We start from the raw sequence: 24946 nt of genomic DNA, 5'->3' as shown, positions 1-24946 counted from the left end.
GCGTCTGCAACCGGCAGGTCGCTAAAACTCCAAAAAATAGATTTTTTGAAAAAAAAATAATTTTAAATAAATGCAGAAAATATTGTAATATATCTGCATTTTTTTCCCCGTAGCCGCTGTGTGCGGAAAGGTACTTTTATATGCGTTTTTAGTCTGAATTATGCCTCCACTTTTAACTATTTCAGTTCCAGAGACTGAGCAAAAAAAATAAACAAACGCCTGCGTCTGGGTAAAGCACGACCAATTTCATGTCTGTGTCTCGACGAACCTCATACCGCGTTCTCCTCCTCCTCATCAAACTTGAAACGTTTTATTTCAAATGCGTTTATAACCTCCTCACCTTCGCTTACAGCTGCACGTGATTAACCCCTCGTCGGGTCTGCAGCTCCAAAGAGGTTAATAAGAATCAAGCTGAGGCGAGGTACGTCCGACGGGAGATTCTGTTTCATGACTGGGGGTGTGTGTGGGGGGGTTATAATTTAATTGTCGCGAAGAATCTTTTTGTACGATAAATCTGAAAACACCGCAGGCGCCTCTTGAAAGCAATCATTTTTATATTATAAATCTATTTAATATTGTTCTGCGTTTTGTCGTTGATTTAAATATTCTACTTTAATAAAAATGCAAGAAAAAAAAAAGCCTTTATTTATTTTATGTTTGTTTCACTCAAATTATGTTGGTTTTAATAAACATTTTCCAGTTTAAAGCTTAGATCAGTACCCCATCCTGCCCCCCCTACTGACATTGTTGTTGTTTTATATAGCGCCATCATATTCCATAGCGCTGTACAATGGGTAGACAGGACATAACAAATACTATATAACATAACAATTTGACTTACAGATACAACAGGTGAGGAGGGCCCTGATCAAAGGAGCTTACAATCTATACTCTTCATGGCAGTGCTGGGCACGCAAAAGATTTCAAGGCAGAGCCAAAAACCCCATCCCAAAAAACATCGAAAGCCTCCTCTTTAGAGGCCTTGGTGGTCTCTTCCATCCTCTGAGACTAAAGACTAAAGAGTTTCTCTTAAGGCCACCAAAGCCCATTTAATGGATATTACGTGCATTAATCTAAAGGTACTCCAGGTGGCAGTAGAGAGCAGAGCACAAATTATTATTATTAAACTTTATAAAGCGCCGACAGATTCCGCAGCGCTGTACAAAGATGAAACAATAATAAATTATTTGTTTTATATATCGCCATCATATTCCTTAGCGCTGTACAATGCCTTGCAACTCCCAGCATCCCAACAGCTCATCCCACCTCTGATCGTGTGGCAGGCGCCATCGTATTAATCTACGTAGCGTACCTGGGACACATACAGGCAGTAAAGGGACGCGGCAACGAGCTGGGCGGCCTCACCGGCAAATGAAAATACAGGTGGGGGGCTTCTGCAGAAACCCCTCCGTGCTTTTGAAATGGGGACCCCGTGGAAATTTAAAGGGACCACTCGAGGGTCGTATGCATATACATGTCATATGACGGCTGGTGAGGATGGCGGTCCCTGCATGGCTCTGATTTACAGACTTTTTCCTTCTTCTTTTGTTTGCTTTTGCATAAAATTTCTCATAACAGCCGGGTCCTTCCAGCCCTGGATCCTTTCTATGTTCCTATAAACATCTCAGAACCGTCAGGCTTTGCCATTGAATCGCAGTTTTTTTTTTACCCCAATCTCAATACGTAGGGGCGAATGGGCAGATTATTCGGGTGACATAGTCTGAAAGCAGAACCCCAGTATTTGGTGCGTTCCCCGGGGTATATCCCTGCTTTAACATTTATTATTGTATATACTTTCACAAGGTGGTACCGCAAGCATTTGGATTCTGTCGTTTAAATGGCTGATCAAATATCTAATGTAAACGGGAAGCCATTTTAGACGCGACGCACACGGAATCTCTGGCTCTCTCTCCGCAGCAGGAATACTCGTTATTTGTGTAAAACCCGTCGTGGTTCATCCAAGTTTCGAAAGCCCAGCAAACATCGTAAGCAGTCAGAGAACGTCCCGATTTCCCCGCGCCGTCTTCTTTGGGGGCCGGAAAAAGCTCATAGCCAAGAAAACGCGCGGTTTCTAAAATCAGCGTTCCTGGACGGGATCCGAGCCCCAAGTACTTATTTTGAACCCAAAACTGCGGCCCCAAATGGCCCTTCTCTCTCGTTTTTTCATTGGCGTGACCCCTTCGCATTTCATCGGGGCGGTCTTTGCAAAACGTCACTTTCTTCAGCGTGGCGATCAGGTTTTCCACCAGCGACGGGCTGATTAGCGGAACTTTCCGGAACCTCCGCTGTTGTAAGAGATCCTCGGCGTTCTCCACCAAGAGATCGTCTTTCTTATTCAGAGCGTCGTTCAGAATCCTGAGCGTCCTCTCTCTTGTTTTACTGAGTAAAATTAACTCCTTGGAACGAGATCTGCAAAAGCAGAAAGAAAACAGCTTGAGAAAATAATACGGCTTTTTGGGTCATCCCAGAACTTGCATTTTTATTTATTTTAGAGAGAAAAGTGTTTTGTTTCTTAGTTAAACGCAATGGATATAATGTATCCGTCTAAAACTGTGTGACTGCATTGAAGGGACAGTTTAATGTCTTCGGGCAGCTTCAGCAAAGAAGGATATTTATTACTCCTTTGCACATGGAGGCGCTCTTAAAGGTGCTGTTCCACTGAAACAAAAGCAAGTAACCCCTAGAAGATCAGCCAACTTTTTCTCTCCTCTGACGGTTTCATGAAATCGAAAGAATTTTTTTAAGAAGCTTTTTATTCTACGGCAACAGCCTATAAGTGACTGATCTTGTGTCACATGACAATTAATTGCCTGCAAGCACTTCTCATGTCTGTCAGTCAAAGAGAAACATGGTAATTCTAGCAGCGGCTTTATGTCCGTTCTCTCTAATTATATCAAAAGTCACGTGAGGTGGCAAAGAAAGGGCTGTGATGTATCTGGGCTGGATATGATGTCATAATGCATTATTCTGTTATCGTAACAACACAAGACGTCAAAATGGGAATGGTGTGATGGCGCTGCGTGTGATGTCATAATTAAAGCACATAAGACAAAAAAAAAATTTCAGTTATAGAAATAATGTTAAATTGTGACTTTACAATGTCATGCACAGTGACATCATTTTTCAAGAAGGGCTGAGGTGTGCCCTGTAAAAAAATGAGGTGTAAAAAATACTCAAGCATGCGGAAATGTATCCGAACAGGTTTTAGTAGATATATCTCAGCAGCCGAATTCCTCACCAGGGCCGGCCCGGGGGATGACGTGGCGGCCCCCGGCCCACCCAGGCCAGCGCCCGACAAATAACATAATGGCGGCCATTTCTGCACCGTTTTTAAGTTACCGATTTTCATTTTCAGAGGAAAAAATAAAATGTTGAATCTGCAAAATGTTATTTGCTTAACAGACTAGACGATTCAATGAATGTTTGGTCGCAAGTGGAACAGCACCTTTAAACCACATTTATTTAAAGTAATAATCTTTATAATAATCGATTTATTCCTAAATTAAGAAAGTGTATTTTCTGTTTAACTTGCGATAAAAAAAAATTACACTAAATCGGTAAAATATTACACCAGAATTTTTTTCTTTTTTTGAAACAGCCAAGCGAGTTAATACAATGAATTAAGTGAACTATCAGAAATATAAATACCTAAAGCGGTCGCCGGCCCTCTCCCCGCGGTCCGGGCGGGCGATTCCGGTTTCCGGCCCGGTCTCTGGAGATCTCTGCTTGGTTCGCGGCAGGAACCCCGAGACTCCTCGGATTAAATCTCTCGGCCGAGATCGTTTACCGAGATATTGGTAGTGGAAGGCAGGGACGATATAAATGACCGGTCCGGAGGAGATCGGGCCGACGGAGCCATCGGTGACGCTTTTGTTCTCTTTGTCTCCTTTCAGGAACGTCACCTGCTGGAGTTCCTCGATCTGTCGCTCCGCCAGGTCTTGGCCGGACGCCGGACACTTCCCTTCTTGGAGAAGCCACCGGTATTCCGGAATATGGAACAAGACATCATCTTTGTTCTTCGGGACGTCCCTCAGGATCCCCAGAGCTATTTCTTTGGCCGACTCATGGAGATTATCTGGAACCTCAGAAGTCTCTTGGTCCCGACTCATTGTTCCAAAGTCTGTTGGCTTCTTCCAGGCGGCTCCCGTATATTTATTCTATATATATACAGAATATAGAAAGTTTCGCTTTCGCTTCCCAGCAGGGGTTTTTCTGAAACCTACTTAACTTGTTTTCTTCCTTGTTTTGGCTGCCCGCAAGCCCTTCCGTCCCTGCTCTGTGTCCCCGGCCCCTATATCCACCTCTATCTCGGCTAATTCCACCCCATTTTCCCTGTTTTACTTCTTCTGTTGGCTAATTGTTTACGTATCTTTTCATTAAATCATAAGGCAGACCACAAACAAAGCAGATCTTCTGGATTTGTTATTTCTGGTTGAACTTTGGTGGTCATTTATCTGTTTGAGTCATTTTATGGAAGCCTTATCGGCAGAGTATCTCCTCTCGCCTTAACCCCTTCATGACAAAGCCTGAACATGTACAGGCTCACCATGCATTGTTTTTAATGGGTTTAAGGACAAGCCATCATCTTTAAGGGGGGGGGAATATTTTTCACGAAGCCCGGGGTATGTTTTCAGGACAGTTAGTAATCGCACCAGAACCAAATCTATACTTTTGTCATTGTTTCCTTCTCTTAAATACGACTATGACTGATAGACAGACAAATAATGATAATTCCAGCAAAAAGTGGTTCACTTCACGTTTAAGAAAACGCCGGGCCCCCAAATGGTGCTTTTTACTGGAATTTTGTCATGGCTGGGGGCAGATGGGGGCAAAAAGCAACCTGCCAGCTGCCTGGGTCTTTCATTTGGATTCACGGGCCATTCGTGTTACAGTCAGTTCCTCTTTTATGTGTCTTTCATTAGACAGTGTCTGGCTGGGTGGTTAAGACTGAGCCATTCTATCGTTTCCCACAGGCAGTATGATAAGGAGTCGGGGGGGGGGGTTATTTAGTAGATTGGGGGGTCAGATAACAGAGCGAGAATCATACAGATGGCTACATGAATACATTCTCCACGTAGAGTTTCGCTTCCCGAAATGATTTAAGGACGAAGACATCGGCATCGATCGTAAAACATATTATCAGCCACTTTGAAATATAAAAACCCTTTTAAAAGCAGTTTGGGTTGTGGGGAAAAAAAAACCGGAACAGAATAAAGAACGGGATGCAGATTTACAATCATAATTTATTCGGCTGCTATAAATTAAAATAACACAGAAGCTGGAGCTTCGGCTCTCATTCATCCTCCAGAAGCGCGAGGAAACGGCGCGTTTCTTACATATTAATAACAGAAAGTCACAGATTCGCGGGAGGCGTCTTTGTAATCGGACGCCTCGTCTCGGACGGTCCGGGGCTGCCGATCGGAGCTCATCGAGCTGCGCGTGCGGAATCTTTACTAACCCCGGGTGGCTGTGATCAGCCGGAGGCTGCGGGTCACAAGAGGGTGGCCGGTTTATGGTCCCCGGGCTATTAGCCTCAGCTTTTAACTCCTTTAAACCTCAATCAGCCCTACTAGATCAGAACTCCCATCATCCTCATCCAGAACCATCCGGAAGCTCATAGTTGCTTTCCTCGACACACCCTAGGGGCTGGATGAGGAGGACAGTCATTCAGATAAAATCCAAGCTAAAAGAGCTACAGATTGACAGCACAACGTACTGCGGTACGGCTGGCTTAGGATGATAGGTGAGCAACGAGAGGCTGAGCAGCCCTGGTGAGTATCTCACATAGAAACGCTCTGCAGAACAGAAGAATTACCAAAACGGATATGCAATAAATGATCTAAACAGTAAAATAGTAATAAATATAACGTTAATTTACATGGCGAGCCATCATTCTAATTAAAATGCAAACCTGCATGGATTACTTCTATAAATACAATAAGCCGGAGTCCTGAGTAGATATGGGCATATCTGCCGGTACCAATCGGTTCCGGTATATCCTTTGCCCTATCCGGCCGGCTGAGGGTCATGGGAATAGTCATTCAAACAGCACCTAGCATTTGCTCCGTCTCGTCCCAACGAGAAAGGTGATAAATACTAACAAACCCCATTGACAGCCTATTGCTGAACTACAAATCCCATGACACTCAGCCCAGCTGCAGACTTCACAGTTCAACAGTCGGGTTGCTAATGTTGACACATAGTAGATACACTTGATTTCTTTTCCAATCGCAAACTTAATTTCATTCACATACGTATACGCATCAGGCAATGCCACAAACATACAAAACGACCCCCAATTCAGAGCGGCCCTCGGGGGACTTCATCAGAAAGACTCTAATATGTAACTGGCCGCGAGGATCTGCATGATTTCTTAGCTATATGGATAACTTGCTTACTTTTTATTATATAGAAATCTAGGTTATAAAATGCCTTTCTTTTTGCTCTTTGTGTATCTCTGAGCCACGAGCTATGATTAGGGGCTCAAACTCTAAACGGTGCACCATCCAGGAAGGCGCACGGCGAGTTGAAATGGTCAAGTCTCCTTTAAAATTCGGGCTTAGTGAATAGACTGCAATAATTGCGCAGGTTGGAAGCCATTCTCCGCAAGAACTTAAGCTTTAAAGATGACCTGGTCCTAGTGTTCATCCCTTGGAAAGGGATGGAGAGATCACATGACTTTCCCTAAAAGCTGCTTCTCGTCAGGAATGGCTCATTGTGAACGCGCTCTATGGTTTTTAACCCCCCCGGCGTGATTATTAGTAAATGGCAGGACCTGGCAGGAGCCGACCAGCCCTCAAATATACATCACTGAGTGTTTCTTTGGTAACCTATAGCAAACCACCGGGTGAAACCGTCCATGCGCGGATAGCCTGGTGTCACGAAGAACAAATCTGCTGTATGTTATCACGGCGGCTTCATCCGATTGGTCGGCCTGATGTTCGATGATCCCCCGTCGTGCCGTGTAATCGTCCCAAACTGTAAACTGCCCCGCTAGGACACGCTGCAAGTGGTCTGTTTGGCATCACGGTTTTGGCCCTGAACATAAAATAAAAACATAAATCTGTAGTCTTGTGTTTCAGACATTTTCTAGAACACATACGAACACGAATAAAGCGATTAGACCTGGTTTAATGCCCCCCCCCAATGTGTAGCTATAACTCCCAACACCCTTGGGCAGCAGTTGGTTCCAGCGCTTGCAGTCAAATCATCGCTTTAAAAATCAAACACCTGGAATACATTAATCTGCGGAACGGATCAAGGACAATTTGCTTTTTTAAATTTATTTTAAACAAATCTAGATCATACCTGCCAAGTGTCCCTTTTAGCATAATCCTCTACACCCCTTTCCTTCTCTACAGTCCCTTTTTCTTGCCGTCCTCCGCCAGCAGCTTTGTGTGATGAGAGAGGATGAAGTGAATGCGTGTAGGATTGGGAATTTTATTGGGTTACATTTAGCAGAAGAATAAAAAAGGGAATAGGAAAAAGTAAAGAGGATTAAAATGGATATTAATTAGAGCGCAAAATTTAGAGTAACAATAATGTCTCTTTTCGGGGTCATGGAGAGGCGGAGGCTGTTTTCCCCCCCAAAGCACGCGGATATCATGTTTGTTTTCCGTTCTGTTTATACCGAGGACAGCTTTGGGATCTTTTCATTTATAATCACGCCCGGGAACTCTCTGGGTTTGACCCAAAGGCAGCCTTTGACCTGCACCCAGTCCCTACTCTGGCTCGTCCCATTCACGGTACCCCAATGTGCTTATAACCTGGCCATATCGACGACATATGCCTGAGCGGACTCACCGCCTGCTGCCTCCTGTATTCCTCTTCGCTGGCAGACAGCGCTCGAGCTAAAGCCAAGTCTTCATCCTCTTGCGAGCTGGGAACGATATAAGGGGGGGAAATGAAGACATATAGGATGAGAGTCGTCTCCGCCATTCTATAGTCTCTAAGATACCGTTTACATTTAAGTGACATTTTCGGTAATTATTACACCTAATGTTAGTATTGTTATTCTCCAGAAAAAACATTAGTAGTCCGTATGTTGATTCAAACTGTTGTAAAGCGTGAATCAATCTACAGACAATTCTCCGGCAATTTAGGAGACAGACGGTATTTTTGCTGAAGTTTTGGTTGAAACCGGCAGTTTTTTAAATGCATTTTAGCCAGAATTCAAATCTGAACGGAGTCGGGGTTTTTACCGGTCCTGCTGGCTCGTGTTCGTTGCAGATTCTGCAAGAGACATTTCCAGGGCTCTCTGGAGAGCTTCTTCTTCTGTCTAAGAGAACGGACAAAACGAGATCGGTCACGTAAGCATAATGGCAAAGGACCTGCGAGGAAGACGTGCGGGGATCTGCTGTGGGGGGGGGCATTTCTTTACCTATATTGCCATAAACGTGTATGGAAGCTCAACTGTACAGTATGAGGTACGATATACAATTATAATCACCATATATAATCACATTCTGCACTCGTGGCTATTCCACGTTATCCAGTCTCTCAGTCAGTAGGTCGGAAGTTAAAGAGATTGTACTCACCAAACCATTCTGCAGGGCGGCTGCGGCCGACGGCTGATGAGAAGGGGCAACGGCCCTGCAAGAGAAAGAGAAGCGAGCTTCATATACAGCGACACTGGCAAGGGAAAAACATTATGTATTGATTTATACGGCGCCATCATACTCCGTAGCGCTGTACAATGGGTAAAAAGAAACAAGCTTATTGATGGGGACAGACACCTCTCATTCATTACTTAAAGGGAAATTCCTCCCAAACCTTTTGTTTGAAAATATTTTTCCCCGATTAGACGTTCTCTTTCATTTCACAATTACGGGAATCTTTAAAGTGACACAAGCCTGATATTTGGAACAAACAGAGGCATAACGACACGTAATTATTATAATTATTTATAGTATACATTGCTGTTATTAATCAGTTGGTGACAGATATGCATTTCAACCACTAAACTGCATTAGAGATCAACATAAACATTTCTAGCCCAAACCTGTGCCGTTTACAAGACACGTATATCATTAAGGGGAGCCGCTCATTAACGCCTACGGCGATACCTGCTACGCTGGGGTTGTGCAGCGGGTTTGGGGGCCACGTGGCTGGAAGCCGTGGAAGTCTTCGAAGAGGAAGCGTGACTTCTCATTAAAGCTGCGTGTCTGTAAAGAAATCTCAGATTATATAGATATATAGATCAGCCTCATATAGCGGGGGGGGGGTTTCATTACATATGAGGTTTGTTCCATATGTTGCTCACCCTGCCTTGGAGATCGGAGCGCTGGTTCCTTTGCAGTCGTGATCCAGGGGATGTCTGTGTTTGAGACAGAAGTTCCCGTGGCAGTCATTACAGATCACCTTAATCAGCTCCTTCTGACGGCAGCCGGGCTTCACACATTTATTAGTAAAGATCTGTAAACAAAGGGAAAAAACCCACAGAAGCTGTTGCATCACATATTGGAGATGAGGCAAAAGGCTGCATTAAGGTGATTTGGGGAAAATCGGCACAATCCTCACCTTTCGCTTTTGCTGCGCGGGGTCCGACTTGCAGTCCCGATCAATGTGATCTCCAACTACGATATCGGGGGTCTGTCCGCGAGTCACTGGGATGGGAGTGTTACAGAGGGGACACACCGGAACCTGCACGTCCTTAGTAACACAAAACAGGACCACGTCAGGTAGGATCTAAAGGCACGAAGCGAGACTGCGGGGCACGGCGTGAAACACTCACCTTCTTATAAGCAGACGTGCAGTTATGGAGGGCGTACGTGACGTGGTCTTTGCAGAAGATTTGTTCACAAGCGTCACATTTTAAAGGCAGAAAATCTACGAGGAAGACAGAGACAAAATGTGATTGTGCCCTGGAAGGACATCCATGCGAGAGCAACTCGTCACCCCCGGCTGAAGGGGGCTCCTCGTCCTTTAAACAAATAAAGTTACCATTAATATAAACCGTAAGAAAGAGAATAAATGAATAAGCGTCATCTCACCTAACTGCTTGCATGTGGCCTCCGAACAATGCTTGCCCAGGTCCGGGAACTCCATTCTCCTGCTAAAAAAATAAAAAATAGTTAATGCCAGTAAATGCATCAAAGATCAGGAAAAGGAAGAGTTAATATAATCATTTTTATATCAAGTACCAAGAAAAAAATGTAATAAAAATAAAGATGGTAAGTAAATCTCTGACAGGACGGAGTGCTGGTTTACATACATGAGATAAGTTGTCGCTTCTTGTAATCAAAGACCCGCAAAGTGTGGATCTGACAACAGGACGGTTCGCCAAGAAGCCTGTCCACAGACGCCGAGTCCCAACAAGCGATGATTTTATTTACCAGGATTATTTATAATACGGCAAAAAAAAATTATATTATCTTTTATTTATATAGCAACAATTTATTATTATCTTTTTTATTATTATTTATATAGCAACAATTTATTATTATTAGCATCATTATTGTTTTATTTAATTGCAACAATTTATTAACTTTTGTTATAATTTTTGTTTATTATTTATATAGCAACAATTTATTATTATCATTATTTTATTTATATAGCAACAATATTATCTTTTGTTATTTTTGTTTATTATTTATTTATATAGCAACAATTATCATTATTATTATTCATATAGAAACAATTATTATTCTTTCATTATTATCTTTTATTTATATAGCAACAATTTATTACTATTATATCTTATTTATATGGCGCTAACAATTCCCGCATCGCTTCGTACGGCCAATCAAATGACAAAACTAGAACTGACAGCCTAAGACGAGCCGATAGATTATATAAAGCGGGCCTGTGAGCTGACAATCTACAGGATACATAAGACCCCAAGATACGGGTTCTTGAAATGTCGCATGGACCCCGTGTGAAGAAGGCAGCTGTACCGTGTGATGGAAACGATGAATATTTAATGCGCGCCATTTGGCAGAACCGCCGTGTCAGTCCCTGGTCTGGTGCCATAATGAGGACAGCTTTATGCCTATGTATGTTTAAACCCCCTCACTGTTTTAGTCTCCACCGATTCTGATGAAAGGCTGTCCCATGTATCTACTACTCTCCCAGTAAAGTAGAACTTCCTTCCATTTCATGTAAGCTTCTAGTTTTACAGACAGAGGTGTATGTACCTCTCAGGACTATAACTCCTATCACTACTCCCAGCACTAAGCACACCCTCACTATACTTTTCTTTTTGAGCTTTAAATGTTTTTTCCAAATAAACAAATCCATTTTTGCTTACCAGACCCCAGGATAGAACTTCAGACACCCGGAAGGAGCGTCACTTCCGCCTTGCTACCATAGAGATGGTGCTTACGCTAGTAGATCGCCTTCTCTCACAGCTCCAATGATTTGTCAATCTTGAGGGGGCGGGCCGTCGGCCATCTTTGTACTCCCAAACAGACCGGAAGTACGGGTACCGGAGTGACCCCGATCTCTGACTGTGCATTTTTTATCGACCCGGCGATTCCGCTGGATTCCTGCTTGTCTCGTTTTATGTGTTTTTGTCATTTTTGTTCATATTGACTTGTGTAAAGCCCTCTGCAGTTGTTGCATAAATCATATAATGCTCAATTCCAGTGACTGATCAGGTTTTTAAATGTCCCCTGGGTCATACCTGGAAGCCTTCTGAATTATCTGACCCTTTAATAACCCAGGGCAAATGCAGCTTTATATAAACATAAAAGCGCAGGAAAGACAGGACATATAATTCATCTTTATTCAGCACTATACAATGGTACAAAATATGCAATATACAATTTCTATACAAAACACAGCAGAACGCGTGTGCCTTTTCAACATATAAGCGGTTTGCATTTACAGAAAAACAGGCCGGCGGTATTTACTTCACGAGGAAGAGGACAACCTATGGCTCGACGTGTGTTGATGGACTACAACACCTATGATCCTCTGTTAACCCTTGTGCAGGAAGGGGATTAGAGGAGCTGTTGTAAGTCTCTCATGCCTGCATACAGAATGGTTATTTGTTAAAGACACGCATTCCTTTAGTAGTATTAGCAGAGTAATATACATTTACGGGTTTACTGTGCTGAATTAGAACAGGTGCCAATCACAGAAGTGAAATATGTAATCGACAAGCAGCAGAAATAAGAACATCCGGATAGTATGTCTGCACCTGTGTGAGCGTCCCTTATTATGTTCATTGAAACCAGAATACAGATCCCATGCACACATATGTCAGGGCGGTCTGATATACACATACAGACAAGGGAAGGGATCAATTATCACACAAAGAAGCTCGTGATTCCTCTCTCTCTCTCTCTGACGACAAGAAATAATTGGATGTAAGAGACTTGACCACAAATGTTGCTTTCCAGTCTTCTTAGCTACACCTACAAAAGGAAAAAGGCAGCGAGTGTGTTATTAACAAGAACATAGAACAGATACAGTAACATAAATCTCACAGGTGGTACACATGATAACACTCCCGGGGTAGGCGAGGGACTTGAGATTAGGTTTGTGCTCATCCATCTTGTGCACACGCAACTAAAAAGGGAGCGAGAAATATTACCTTCTGCACCTGTGGGGGCAGCTCATCTTCAGACCCCTCCTCTGGAACTGTCTCTGGGTGTCTTGTGGGCGGTCCTTCTTCACTCCATCCTCCCATTGGCTGTCTCGCTAAATTGGATGTTGGCCTTTGCATGGATCCAAGATCTAAGGTGTCAAGAGAACGGCGTTAAAACTGCTCCCTGTAGAACCCTGTCAACAACCAGAACAACTTGTAACACCAATTTGCATGAGATTAATGATATATATTATTATTATCCGATAATGGCAGAGGCCACAAGGTAATGCCTGACTTGGGAAAAGTTTTAACGGGTTTGAGATATGTGTAAGACGTCAGTTTAATCCCGTTTTCGGAGACGAGTGTAACACACACTGTCTCTCGAACCTTTGTCGCATCCCCCATTGCCAAACCCTGAAGCCACGCATGTAAGATGGGGGTACCTGCGCTCGCACTGTATCTCTGGCTGTTCAGTGACGGCAGCCTCTCTTCCCCGAAAAGTGCCGCAGGCGATGGGCAGCTGGCCGAGGAAGGTATGTTAGATGTAGCGTGTATAAGGCTGTCACCATGGATACTTTCCCCACTGTCGTCGCTCTCCTGACGGTGCCAGATATGTCTATTGGGTGCCATACGTGTGTGTTGCTGGTGCAGCTATAGCAGAGACATACAAGAAGGTGATTATTACGAGACTGATAAGTCATTAAACAGCCACCTATCCTCCATAATTAAAGGGAGAATAACCCCCTGTGCACCTAAAAGCATGTATTATAATAATAATCCAGAACAAAAAAAATACGCATTATGAATTTGAAATTGGGAAAAAGTTATTATTAAAATTCTAATGCCTGGTGCCTCCTTAATCCTATAGCAGAAGCAGCAATACATTTGCTGGACCAACCTGACGGTGAGCCGTGCCAGCGACGCAAGATGCAGGAGCCAGTAACAACTACTCACTTCGTGCATGTAAAGCGCATGTAGGCTCATCTCTGTGGATGCATATTCAGACAACGTGCCGCTTGTCATGGGTCCTTCCCACAGACTGCTCCCAAAACTGCTATTCCTGAAATCAGCGCTACCGAAAAAGGGAAAAAAAGAGAAAAAAAATGACATTCAGTTTTTTTTCATTAATAGCTGAAGGAAATCCCAACTGGTTTAAGGTATTATGAGAAGTGCTGTCAGACCTCACACCTCCTGGCCATCTACTGGTGACGCCTGGTCTGTCGGAGGCCAATGGAGTTTGGCATGGTGAACTGCCAGCCCCTTACGCCAGCCAGTGGGACCCCCAAAGACACCCCTAATGTTTGCCACTGTTACTCCGGTGCTGACATTAGGACCAAAGGTCTGTGCTACATTTCTCTAAAAAAACTCTTTGGGGTTTTTGTGCATTTAACCTCCTGCAGACAACACAAATAACAGAAAAACGATTTATGGGAATCAACGTGAAATAACTATTTAATCTGCCGATGACTATAAACGCCTCCACTGCCCCTGCCTGTATCAGGTATTGTTCTATGAGAATTCACTTTCTGTTAGTGATTGATGGTCTCACACAAACCTATATGACGATAAATAAATAGTGGAGAGAGATGCTGATCAGACTTCATACTCAAAGAAATGGATCTGCTGAGGCCTCCCTTGCAGCAATCTGTTTATATCCACCTCCTCTGTCAGGGGGATTTGAACGTGTCAAGCGTTCCTTGTGTCTATGAGCTCAGATCACATGAATTGCATTACTTTTTCTGTTTTATGAAGCCGTTTCAGGATTTCCTCACCTTGTCCTGCTCTGGTGTTGTGCCGGGTGACAGGACTGTTGTGGCGACAGAGAGCGCAAAGCTGAAGCCACCTCGGACGCGGCAGAAACGTGCGGAGAACACAGAACCTCTGGATGTGACGGGTACGTTCCAGGAGACAAACCAGAGATCATGTTCGCCACGAGACTGTGAGGCTGCGACACAGAGAGGAGATCAGAGGTTGGACAAAATGAGAAAGAAACCATGAAAGTTAAAAGGGAAAAAAATAGATAAAAATATCATTATTATTATTATGGGCTGAATAAAAAAGTGTTTTGGGAGTTTTAATACAGAGAATAGTTTACACAGATTATATGCCAAGCAATACCCCCTGAATTCAAATAACTGTTAGTGATTAGTTCTTTCCAAACCAATAATTTATTTTGTTTCCCTTTACAGGGATCTAGATCTGCAAAACATGATAAAGTACTTTCATTGACTGTCATCATGTGACCTGCAGAGCCAACAAGAAAATGTTTTTGTAGATTAAATCTACTTTTAATCAACTCAATACGGCAATTTAATAATTAAACACAACGCTACAAAGTTCACAGAACACAGTCTCTGCCATACCTCTGGGTCAGACTGAATTAGTAAACTGGATCCATGCAGGGGATGTGTCAGTCCAGTAGAATTTTTGGCACCAATGCTGTCTCTTTGTACTCGTTCCCTGAGATGACTCAGGAAAGCCGAGCACTCTCGTGGGGGCTGCCAGCGAGGGTTGGTGATGGCGAAATGCATTAGAGAAAGCTCTGTCTTGCCGTCCTCTGCCTGCTGGTAAACTGATGCCTCGGTCTTGCCTGCAGACATCCACTGAAAAGACAGGAGAGCCACATAACACAAATGTGTAAATCCCACGCAACATACATGAGATGCTCGCTCCAATATACAGGTTTAATGTGTAAGCGCCAAAAACTAGACTTAGTAAGACAGGTGAACTCTGAATGGCAGGATTTACTCAGGTGAGAGGTTACCTTCCTGGAATAGTTTTTATTATAATGCTTATGAGTATGTTGAACTATTTTAAAACTATTTTAATAGTTAGAACCTTCTGCACTTCCCTCCACATATTGCCTTACCGCAGGATTGCCGTGCTGACGGACATCCATCTGGGCAAACGAACAGGTATCTCCAACCCCGACCACCTCCACTGTGAAGTTTCGGAAAAAGTCAATGATCTCCAGAGACTTGGGGCGGAGGCAAAAAATCAGAACTAAGGGGGTTAAGAGTGGGCTAAGGAGCTCTTCTATAATAAACACCTGCAGGAGAACAAGGGACTCGATTAGACACTTGGAAGGTATAGAGATGATACAGAATAACTTATTTAGCCCTCATATACTCATTTCTGGTAACATAAGAGACCCTACGGGAGAAGCTTTAGCTATAGAACGCGACGAGGAGAAAATGCTTCACATTCTAGTAGCAGCATGAAAGTAACCCTGGTTGTAAGGAACCCTGGGGAATCCAAATGGAAGAAATTATTTGGACCCTTTGACCCATAGATAATATAAAAAATGTGACCTCCTTGGCCCATTGCCCGCTCCATCATTTCTGATTGTTCTTGGGATACTAAGAATCAATTATGATTTGAAATCACTTTGAAATTAATAGACAGCAGACAAGGAAGCCGTTTGACTTACCGCCTTGTACTGGAAGAGCTGAGCAAACTCTCCGCGGGTCTCGGACCGGTGAGCACTGCGCTGCCAGTGGTCTGGCATATAATGGATATGAGCCAGTACGACCCTCAGGAGCTGCTCTGGGCAAAACACCAGGTGTTGGTCAGGGATGAAGGACCTGCGCGGAGACATGCAATAAAATCTGATACATGCAATGAACACTCATCGTGTAAGGAACCCCCCTAACTGCATACAGCCACAGCTAGCACCCCATTCCTTACAGCAAGAAGCCCAACTGCTGGACTCCTATTCCCATCATGATCAGGCATCTGGTGGTAGCTGCAGTCCCTGAAGAATTGATGAGTTAATATAACTTGGCACAGTTTGGATGTGTGTATGCAGCCTTAACCCTTCTGCACATTTACTTAATCACGCTAAGAGCAGGAACTGTGTAAGGGCAGTCTGTAATATCTTTCTGCCTCTCAAAGTTTGATACAGTAAAATAAATTATGCCTTTTATCAGGCCATAGCTGTCTAGCTGCAAAATATTTTCTCATAAACAGGATAACAATCCCAAAATTTGCTTTAGTTTCATTTCCCGCTGTATCCTGACCTGCAAACAGTCACTACGACTCCCAGCAGGGTCACTGCGCTCAGCACGTGTTCCACAGCCAGCACATCTTCATCGTAGACGGTGAGGGCAATAAGGACCGCCAATATGGAGCCAGCCAGGAAACCCAGGTGTTTGGCAGCTACAGCCAAGAGAGGGGACAAGAAGCAGTTCATGTATTTGCTGGCCGGTTTATATGCTCGGCTAAGCCTCGCTTGCAGTTGATGATCCAGTTCATTAAAGTGTCGCAGATAGCATCGGCCATACAAGGACCAGCATCGTGCCCCCAGACTGCCAGGTTCCCTACGCAGAACCTCTGTGTAGCTAAAGAACGCATAAAGTATCTGCCATACAAGCACCAGCGGGCACAGAACCAAGTTGGCAAGTCCGATCCACAGGATACGATGCGAAAGCTTCTCGGCCAGTTCCAGACGCACTCCTGCCCGCTTATATTCAGGTTTAAGGCTCCACTCGTTTTGGAAAAGGCACCCAGGGCCCCAGAAAAAGATCAGCTGGAAGTTGTATTTGAGTCCACGGCTGTAAAACACCGTGTCGCCAAGGACAGGGATCTTGTGCTGAAGTGGAAGAAGGTTCTTGTTAATCATGGCCACCATGTAGTTCTTAAAGCGCAGGATTCGGTGGGACACGTCCAGCTCGGACAGCTCCTTCTTGTGAATGCAGATCTGATGTTCCTTTTGAATTTGGACAATGCGACTCTGAACCTCCTCCCAGGTGTGATATGGGAGATCTGACTGTACCACGGAAGAAAAAGGAGACAAAAAATGTACATTGATTAATATCAACACAGATTTATTTTGTTTATTTTAATTATTTGTTTTACACAGACCCTGGAGGGAAAAGGCATGTAATTTAATTTAATTATTATTATTATAGTTTATTTATATAGTGCAAGCAGAATCTATAGCACTTTTACAATATACAAAATTAACAATAACATGAATTCACATAAGGCATGCTGGTAAATATTAATTGTGGGGATATGACACAGTCAGAGGGAAATGATGACATGACTGCATTACCTGGCACTTAGGGGCTGGAAGGAAAATGCCACCTTTTTACATGTTTCTAAATAGAAAGTAATTGCAATTTGTGTATTTGGCTCAACAATATTTAGTAAAAGGGGAGGACAGATAGTTGAGTGTCGTCCTTTTTACTGACCATTGGGATGCGTAGGGCTTGGATATAGAAGTTGTGGATCTCCCAATAACAGCAGATGTTGTAAATAAATTTTACGAGCCTGTGAATCCAGAAGACGCCAGCAATGACCAAGAGGCACACGAGGAAGCCATTCTCTTGTATTCTGTCAGGGACAGCGGAAATAGAGTGTCAGGTACACAGTACATAGATAAATAATGCCCCACACACACACTGCAGTTGTGGCATGTGTGGTGTGGCAGCTTATAGAAGCGGTATCTTCACCTGGCTTGGCAGACTCCGGGGGGTAAGAAGGCGTCTGGCAGGGTCACCTTGACATGTTCACTCTGGCTGTGGTTCACCATCTTGTTGGCAAACAGAATGTCATAATCCACGCAGCTGACCAGGAACGTGGTAAAACTAACCACGAAGATGAACTGCCTGCGATTAGGTGACGATTAGTATTGTACATCAAATTCTCTACAAGTCACAATTTATAAATGATGGCAGCCCCCTCTTGTTATTTTTCTGTGCAAGATGGTAGCTCGTAATGAAATTGGATGAGAACGTCTGGTTTATTTGATTTATTCTAATCTGATGGTACTCACAGTAACTCGAAGATCTCCCCGATCAGCATACAACTGAAGCCATTCTTTTGGTGCAGATTGTAGACCTGGTGTTTCTGAGTCAAGCTGAATATAACTCCAAAACCTGACAGCAGGAATCTGACAACAATAAAGGCTCCACTACTAACAGTAAAAAAGTGCCGCTGAAATCACTATCATCTATATGCCGCAAACATCACGAAAAGAGAGTCATAAAGTATTCAAATATAGAAATAAATATATATTATAAGTCTTGGAAACATTTGCACCCCTTTAGTTTATATGCATCACATAATGACCATAATTTTATCCTAATAACCTGCTATTATATTATAGAGCGTGATCCATAATCACATTTTATCTGACCATTTTATTTTTCATGGCAGGGCATCCCATGATGTTTAGGGCAATCTTTTTAAGGATGCTGGTTAAACATCATGGGATTACCTCTTATGTACTATTAGCTTGTGACAATGTTTATTCTGCCCACAACAATACATTCAAAGGATACCCGAGAGAAGAACAAATCCAGGTTCTCAATGTGATGCCACGGGGCTGGGGAGAGATAACAGATAAATACAGGTTATATCAGCAGTAGAGCCAGTAGTCTATCTAAAAAGCCCAGCCTTTACATTCACTGTATTTATATACATTATATATACCGTATATTGTGCTCAGGTCTAAGAGTTAGGAAAGAGCTAAGGCGATGTAGCAAATCGAGTGACTGAAGATGTTAATTTCACAGACACTGGTGTTGAACCCCAGGGTGGTAATTCAGCGTGACGGGGTATTTTCGCTGAAATGTGCGCAGTGTCCCACTTACAGATGTTTCCAATTAAATTGCACACCAAATTATCATCTGTTCTGGCCGGTGACAGAATCTTCATGTAAAATCAACTCACTTTTCACCAGTTACAGAATATGATCCAGTGTAAGTGAGAAATGCGGTTCCCCAAAAATAATACAATGTGTAGAACCCAGGACACCAAGTAACCTCTTCATTTGTGCTTAGAAAGCTTGTATGAGCTGAATTATGCCAGTCTTCCAGCTATTAAGGCTGAGGGAGATAGGAGTTGAAGTCAAGCAGCAACTGGCATTTGCAGAAAGAGGAGCAGCGAGCAGAAGACAATCTATATTTATTTTTTATCATCAGAAAACAGGGTATTTAACCTCCTTAGGGACCAATGACTGCAGCAATCTGGGTCACGGAGATACTACGTTTGCACATTAAGATGATGATAATATCAGTGGCTTTTCACAGCTTTAAAAGGGCACCATAAACCAGGATTTCAGTACAGGAATTCATAAGTGTGTAAAAAATGTAGCTTGCTTTCATTCAGACGCAGGACCAATGTCACAGGCAGGGCTTACATTTACTGCCCTCCGGGACGTGCACCAGCAGGTCATCTTCCCCCAGGGGTGAATCGCTGTAGGAGGCATCCAGCCTCTGGTATGGGGTGTCAAACACAGCCATCTCCTCTGCAGCTTCACATCCAACCCTCAGCCTTCAGAGGGAGCAGGTACTGGGGAGAAAAGAAACGAATGGTTAACACACGCACAGTCCACTCGTTTTCTGAAACCAACCTAGCGATTTAAAGTGTGGACGACAGGCGGATATTCTAGATCTCCTGCGGCAAGTCCTGGAACTTGCTCTGCCTACATTTGCCATCATGTTTTATGTAATATGTATCCTCATGTGATATCACCGTGCGATCTGGTGTCTCCATGAATTAAAATACATATTAAAGTAAATAATAAAATAAATATTATATATAAATACACCGTACAAGTTGCTCACTAACAGCGTTTTACAAAATCAAATGGAAGATGCTGGAAAATAAACTGTAGCTATAAAAGCAAAAAGGCCATTACATTCTCATTATCACTCTACATAAAGAATGTTAGTAACATTGTCTCCGTTTTTAACCCATTTAACAGGGATTATACCGGGGAGAAATAACCATGCGAGGAAAGAAACACATGAATGGGATAAACAGAAACATAAAGCTGGACAAACATATGAAAGAGGTTCAGGTTCTCTGCTGTGAAAAAAAAGGCCACGATGGCCACCCAGTCCCCTTCTTCTTTTCTTCATGGAGTGCGGCCCCTTTCTTCCGTCCTCGGCCAGAAGGCCTAAAGGAGGGACGGATCTTCTGGAAATTGAAACTGAAACTGTCGATGGAGGGAAGGGAGCCGACCAGCTCTTCCCTCACCAGAAAAACCCAGAAACCTTTTAGGGGACCCGGCTCCCCGTGGCATTGTCAGCGTTGCAAAGAATCCGCTACTCAATTCTGGTGCTCTGAACTCATATAGTTTCCTGATCAAAATCATAAGAATCACATAGAAACACGCGCATTGTGTAAAAATGGTGCAATCCTACAAAAACTACATACAAAAAAGTGCTCCGTAATAACGTCCTGGCCCTTTATGCTGGTGTGAAAACAAGGGGTGTACACCCCACAGGTTGGGGCTAGCGATACATATAATATAAAGTGCCTTAATGTGACACATCTTCTGCCCTGGACCATGGTCAGGGGGCTCCAAACGAACCTCAGGACTTCTAAGCTATCCCTGCCTCAAAGCCAAAGGACCGAGCTGCCCCTTTCTCACAGGTACTCACCCTATCCGAGCAAAATGGGTAAGAAGCGAATGAATGATCAGATACAGCTCTGCCATTCTGCCTCACACGTCGTGTCCAAGGAAATGAACGCACCTATTTGTAGCCTAAAGTCAACCTTTGTGTTTGCGTGAAAGCAGGTGTGGTGCCTTAGGGCTGTCCTAATTCAGGCTTCAAGCGTCAGAGATAAACTAGGCTGTGACGCTTACCAGGTTTCAGTGATACAAACTAAAAAGGCACTTTACTCCGTCACTATACGGTAATAAAAAAAGATCTATACGCTGTATATACATTTGCTCGTACACCGCCACCTTATAGCATTTGCATCACGCACCATATGCAAATGAGCTATGCCAATGGTGAATGATTAATTTGCATGTGGTGCCGCATGGTGGTGTCATAAAGAAGTGAGTAAAATAAATACAATAACCCTTTTATCTTTTTGCTTCCAACAATATATTCATGCATTCATTTTACTTAATTGGCTCATTACATGTTACATAAGGGGCTTTATTCACACGTCCCTTTATCTAATACGGGACACATATGGGACATTTATCCTGCTGGGCTGTATTAAAAGCATAATCTCTCGGGCTTTTCATTGAGCAAAAGAAGACATTGCTGCCCTGCACCATGCATGCTTTCTAAATGCATACAAACTGGTATAAGAGCAGCTCAACCAAACACAGACAACCCGCTCCCGCCACCTGCACAATTTACAGGTTTTACACAAATATCTCACTACACGGTAACTTTTATAGAAAGAAAGAAAAAAAAACCCTTTCATCTGCTAAAAAGAATTAAAAAAGCCACTTTAAAGCAAATTGCCTTCAAAAGGACCAACATTCCTTCTTAATCCTAAAATGATAATTGTACCGGTTTACTATTACGGAGAAAAAATGCCCACTTAGTCTGTTTTTTCCTAGAAAGAAGACCTAGAAGTAAAATGAAATCATTAGGCTCTCTGTCCCGGGAACTTAACAACCCCAGGCATGTGTGTTTTTTAAGCTTTCAAGAACCTTATCAGCAGGGTACAGACGATATGCCTCTAGGCACAAGCGAGCAAGGAGGTCCATGTCTGGACTCATTTTTAAAGATGGGGAGAACTCCAAGAGATCCTCAAAGTGAATTAATGTGCCCAAAGAGACACGAGACCGACTCAACTGAGAAGCGACGGCTTCTTAACAGCCTACAGCATCTCTGCGTGGAAGAGACTCAAGATTTAGCGAACAATTACAGAGAAAAACCTCCATCTGCACTGCAGTCCAGAACTAAATTTCAAGGCAACTTTCCTCTGCACAAGGTTCCAGTGGAATGATGAGTTCCTCCTTGTCCACAGGTGTCTAAAGGAGTGACAACTGTACCCTGCTGGTAACGGCTGCAAACATTGAGAGTTATGTCTGGGTGGGATTTTTGGGGGCAAAAGTTAACCGAGTACCTATGAGGGCAAACCTGATCTTCTGGTCTTAAGGCTAAATGAGTATCCTGGGGGGGGGGGGTATAATGCTCCCGAACCCTCTATTTTGCACATCTTTACATCCCTTCCTTAACTTATCACGGCCTGTAGCTAGAGATATAGGGGTATTATTTATAAATATTAACCATGTGCTGGGGCAGATATGGTACTAAGCAAATAGGAAAAAAGTTTGCTTGGTATAGGTTTGTGCCTGATCTTGTCCCTCTGGTTTAGAATGTTTGAAACCAGAGAATCTGAATCAAAGCACAAGATTCTAATAATTTTTTCCCTTTATTTAACCTTTTATCTTCATTATTAAAGCCATTGTAAGATATAGCAACCAACGGTAAATATATTCCCTGGTAAGGAAGTGCTCCTAAAATGCAAACCTTTTTTTCTTTTCCTCTGTTCATTAAATTCACAGTTATTTCACTTTTTTACCATCTCCCCACCCCACTGGCTGATTTAATATACAAAATGAAAGAGCACCAGATGTCGTTTTTTGTGAATTAATTTCCGGCTGAGCGTCCTGCTTTCTTTGCACCATGTCCACTACATCGCTTTGGTTTTTCCGAAAAGCGCCGAGTACAAAGTCAGAGCCAATTCCTCATCCACCTGCACAAAAAAGAGAAAGAAACAAAAAGAATGGTTACTTTGTTACTTTGATGTACCTGAATTGTTTAAGGTATATGCTACTACTACTTAGTGTCACTCTTGTAATGCAATTTTAATATTTTAATATAAGACCGGGTCGCTATCATGTAACCACAAACCCTAAACAGGCATGCTTTGTTTTTGGAATTCCTCTGACTATACTGTATGCTTGAGGTTTTGTCAGGGGAGTCACTAGAGATTACAGGAGCTTTGGTGCAAAGACTACCCTGCCACCCCTCCACCCCACAGTGCCATCTTTGTCCCCAAACAGCCTATTTGTCTTTCTCTTCCTCCATGCAGATTGATCCAGCATGCAGGAAATGGATGCGATGTCACTTCCTGCATGCCGGATCCTGGATCAGACAGCATGCAGGGAAAGAGTGTGAAAGGTGATCTGAATCAGTTCATCTGACGATCTCTACACTCTCCATTACTTGCATCTAGCAGCTTTTAAAGGTGCGTCGCAGGGGTCATTCTGGCCCCCTAGAGTGTGACCCCTGGTTATAGCTGTCTTTAAATTGGGCTCTAGGGCATTATCTGAACATTATAATCCGATCTGGGGTGGGTTTTAACATTGAATAAGCTATTAGAACAATGTCTGCGGGGCTTTAAAGTGTATTTGTTTCAAGGGCCGGTGGGACAGACTCCTTCGCATATAGAGATTTGGTTGGCTGCTCTCTGTTGGCAACCGGCATGTAACGGAGTCACCGGCAGACCGGCGTGAACATACAAAATAACCACGATGACGATAGGATGTAAAAGACAATATTACCCACCTCAGAGTGTTTCATTTTCATCTTTTCAAACAGAGGAAAGTTCCGCAAAAATGAAAGCGAAACCAACGCCTGCTGCTCTAAGACATTAAATCTCAGTAACTCCGTGGTATTCAGCAAAACGGAATTTGGAAAAGACTTAAATGTGTTCTTTGAGCGAAGCCTTTAGCTGAAGCTGATAGCTTTTTATCTCGGCTAACATGTCATTACGGAATACATCTGAAGAAGAGACCTCTGTGGTCCCAAAAAGCTTACATAACATTATATTTTTTTTCTCTCCTTGTCCGATAAAACGCACCAACTTCAACTCCATTTTATTTTTGGCTAATAGGGCTATATCCGTTTCCCTTATCTGTGATGTACATAAGTGCAACCTCCATTAATATTGATATATATATATATATAACCCAGATGCCTGGGTTTGAATTCCAGGCCTCAGACGCCTCACCATGGTAATAGCATTGCCTGTGTTTCTATGGGTCTTCTCTCTCTGTCTCTCTGTCTGATCCCACCGCTGACACCTGCAGATCCACAAAATACACGAGAATTAAAGATTCAAACACAAAACAGTAGCAAAGTATACGTATCCTACACGATAAGATATCTGTATAATATATATATGTATATATAATGTATATATGTGTATAGTATGTATGTATGTACATAAATAGAATGTATGTAGCTATGTATGTGTATAGCATGTATTTATAATGCATGTAGGTGTATAGCATGCATGTGTATGTATATATATCTATATATATAAAATGTATATGTGTATAGTATGTATGTATGTACATAAATAGAATGTATGTAGGTATGTATGTGTATAGCATGTATTTATAATGCATGTATGTGTATAGTATGTATATGTATATATATATGTATCTGGGTGTGTGTGACCTTCTGTTATTTAAGGCCTCACCTGTCCTCGGTGTTCTGGCGGTGCCGTCAGTCAGTCTGTGACAGGGCGCCAGTACCTGTCAGCCTCCCGTCGGCCGCTCCTCTACCACTGTCAAGGTAACCAGACCCTTCGCTCAAACCCAGTGACACAAATCCGGTCCAATCAAGAGCGAGCTTCTAGTAAGTGGTGTCTAAAGGCACCAATCCTAGCAAAGAAGGCCGCTCGCGAGCCAACTGC

The 24946-nt window shown here is 43.0% G+C and overlaps 3 protein-coding genes across 5 annotated transcripts; all 3 read right to left on the bottom strand.

Annotated features, from left to right (window-relative positions):
* Positions 1-1496: 1496 nt before the first annotated feature.
* LOC128501852 (uncharacterized) lies at positions 1497-4188 on the bottom strand. Its single transcript, XM_053471494.1, has 2 exons — positions 3649-4188; positions 1497-2409 (listed from the first exon to the last, which is right to left on the bottom strand). Exons 1-2 carry the CDS (start codon positions 4107-4109, stop codon positions 1854-1856), a joined length of 1017 nt encoding a protein of 338 aa, XP_053327469.1. The 5' UTR covers positions 4110-4188; the 3' UTR covers positions 1497-1853.
* A 2028-nt stretch (positions 4189-6216) lies between these two features.
* On the bottom strand, positions 6217-11291 carry ZFAND2B (zinc finger AN1-type containing 2B). 3 transcript variants are annotated; one of them, XM_053471308.1, is made up of 11 exons: positions 11249-11291; positions 9993-10054; positions 9734-9828; positions 9520-9651; positions 9263-9414; positions 9066-9164; positions 8538-8592; positions 8202-8278; positions 7804-7879; positions 7309-7391; positions 6217-7038 (listed from the first exon to the last, which is right to left on the bottom strand). In XM_053471308.1, the coding sequence occupies exons 2-10, from the start codon at positions 10045-10047 to the stop codon at positions 7356-7358; spliced, it is 777 nt and encodes a 258-aa protein (XP_053327283.1). In that variant the 5' UTR covers positions 10048-10054; positions 11249-11291; the 3' UTR covers positions 6217-7038; positions 7309-7355. The 3 variants fall into 3 exon arrangements, with proteins under 3 accessions (XP_053327283.1, XP_053327282.1, XP_053327284.1); XM_053471307.1 differs by lacking the exon at positions 7309-7391; XM_053471309.1 differs by lacking the exons at positions 6217-7038; positions 7309-7391; positions 7804-7879; ... (1 more) ...; positions 8538-8592; positions 9066-9164 and having other exon boundaries at positions 9259-9414.
* A 411-nt stretch (positions 11292-11702) lies between these two features.
* ATG9A (autophagy related 9A) lies at positions 11703-24870 on the bottom strand. The gene is made up of 17 exons (XM_053471424.1): positions 24731-24870; positions 24257-24329; positions 22871-22996; positions 19680-19831; positions 18820-18863; positions 18312-18376; positions 17989-18144; positions 17728-17869; positions 16552-17300; positions 15963-16116; positions 15402-15581; positions 14896-15135; positions 14305-14477; positions 13487-13604; positions 12976-13183; positions 12539-12681; positions 11703-12359 (listed from the first exon to the last, which is right to left on the bottom strand). The coding sequence occupies exons 4-17, from the start codon at positions 19780-19782 to the stop codon at positions 12354-12356; spliced, it is 2481 nt and encodes an 826-aa protein (XP_053327399.1). The 5' UTR covers positions 19783-19831; positions 22871-22996; positions 24257-24329; positions 24731-24870; the 3' UTR covers positions 11703-12353.
* Positions 24871-24946: the final 76 nt, after the last annotated feature.

This window comes from Spea bombifrons, chromosome 7 (genome assembly GCF_027358695.1).
Source record: "Spea bombifrons isolate aSpeBom1 chromosome 7, aSpeBom1.2.pri, whole genome shotgun sequence".
Classification (NCBI taxonomy): Eukaryota; Metazoa; Chordata; class Amphibia; order Anura; family Pelobatidae; genus Spea; species Spea bombifrons.
This window is presented reverse-complemented; position numbering and strand designations above follow the sequence as displayed.

What these genes read in the sequence shown, in the direction of transcription:
- LOC128501852 (XM_053471494.1), bottom strand. Translation starts at nt 4,109, where the DNA reads ATGAGTCGGGACCAAGAGACTTCTGAGGTTCCAGATAATCTCCATGAG. An exon ending in AGGGCCGGCGACCGCTTTAG is followed by an intron (nt 2,410 to 3,648) that starts GTATTTATATTT and finishes CTGCTTTTGCAG; the next exon opens with ATCTCGTTCCAAGGAGTTAA.
- ZFAND2B (XM_053471307.1), bottom strand. Translation starts at nt 10,047, where the DNA reads ATGGAGTTCCCGGACCTGGGCAAGCATTGTTCGGAGGCCACATGCAAG. An exon ending in GCTCCGATCTCCAAGGCAGG is followed by an intron (nt 9,165 to 9,262) that starts GTGAGCAACATA and finishes ATTTCTTTACAG; the next exon opens with ACACGCAGCTTTAATGAGAA. An exon ending in GCACAACCCCAGCGTAGCAG is followed by an intron (nt 8,593 to 9,065) that starts GTATCGCCGTAG and finishes TTTCTCTTGCAG; the next exon opens with GGCCGTTGCCCCTTCTCATC.
- ATG9A (XM_053471424.1), bottom strand. Translation starts at nt 19,782, where the DNA reads ATGGCTGTGTTTGACACCCCATACCAGAGGCTGGATGCCTCCTACAGC. An exon ending in CGTCCCGGAGGGCAGTAAAT is followed by an intron (nt 18,864 to 19,679) that starts GTAAGCCCTGCC and finishes ATCTCTCCCCAG; the next exon opens with CCCCGTGGCATCACATTGAG. An exon ending in GAGATACAGTGCGAGCGCAG is followed by an intron (nt 12,682 to 12,975) that starts GTACCCCCATCT and finishes TTGACACCTTAG; the next exon opens with ATCTTGGATCCATGCAAAGG.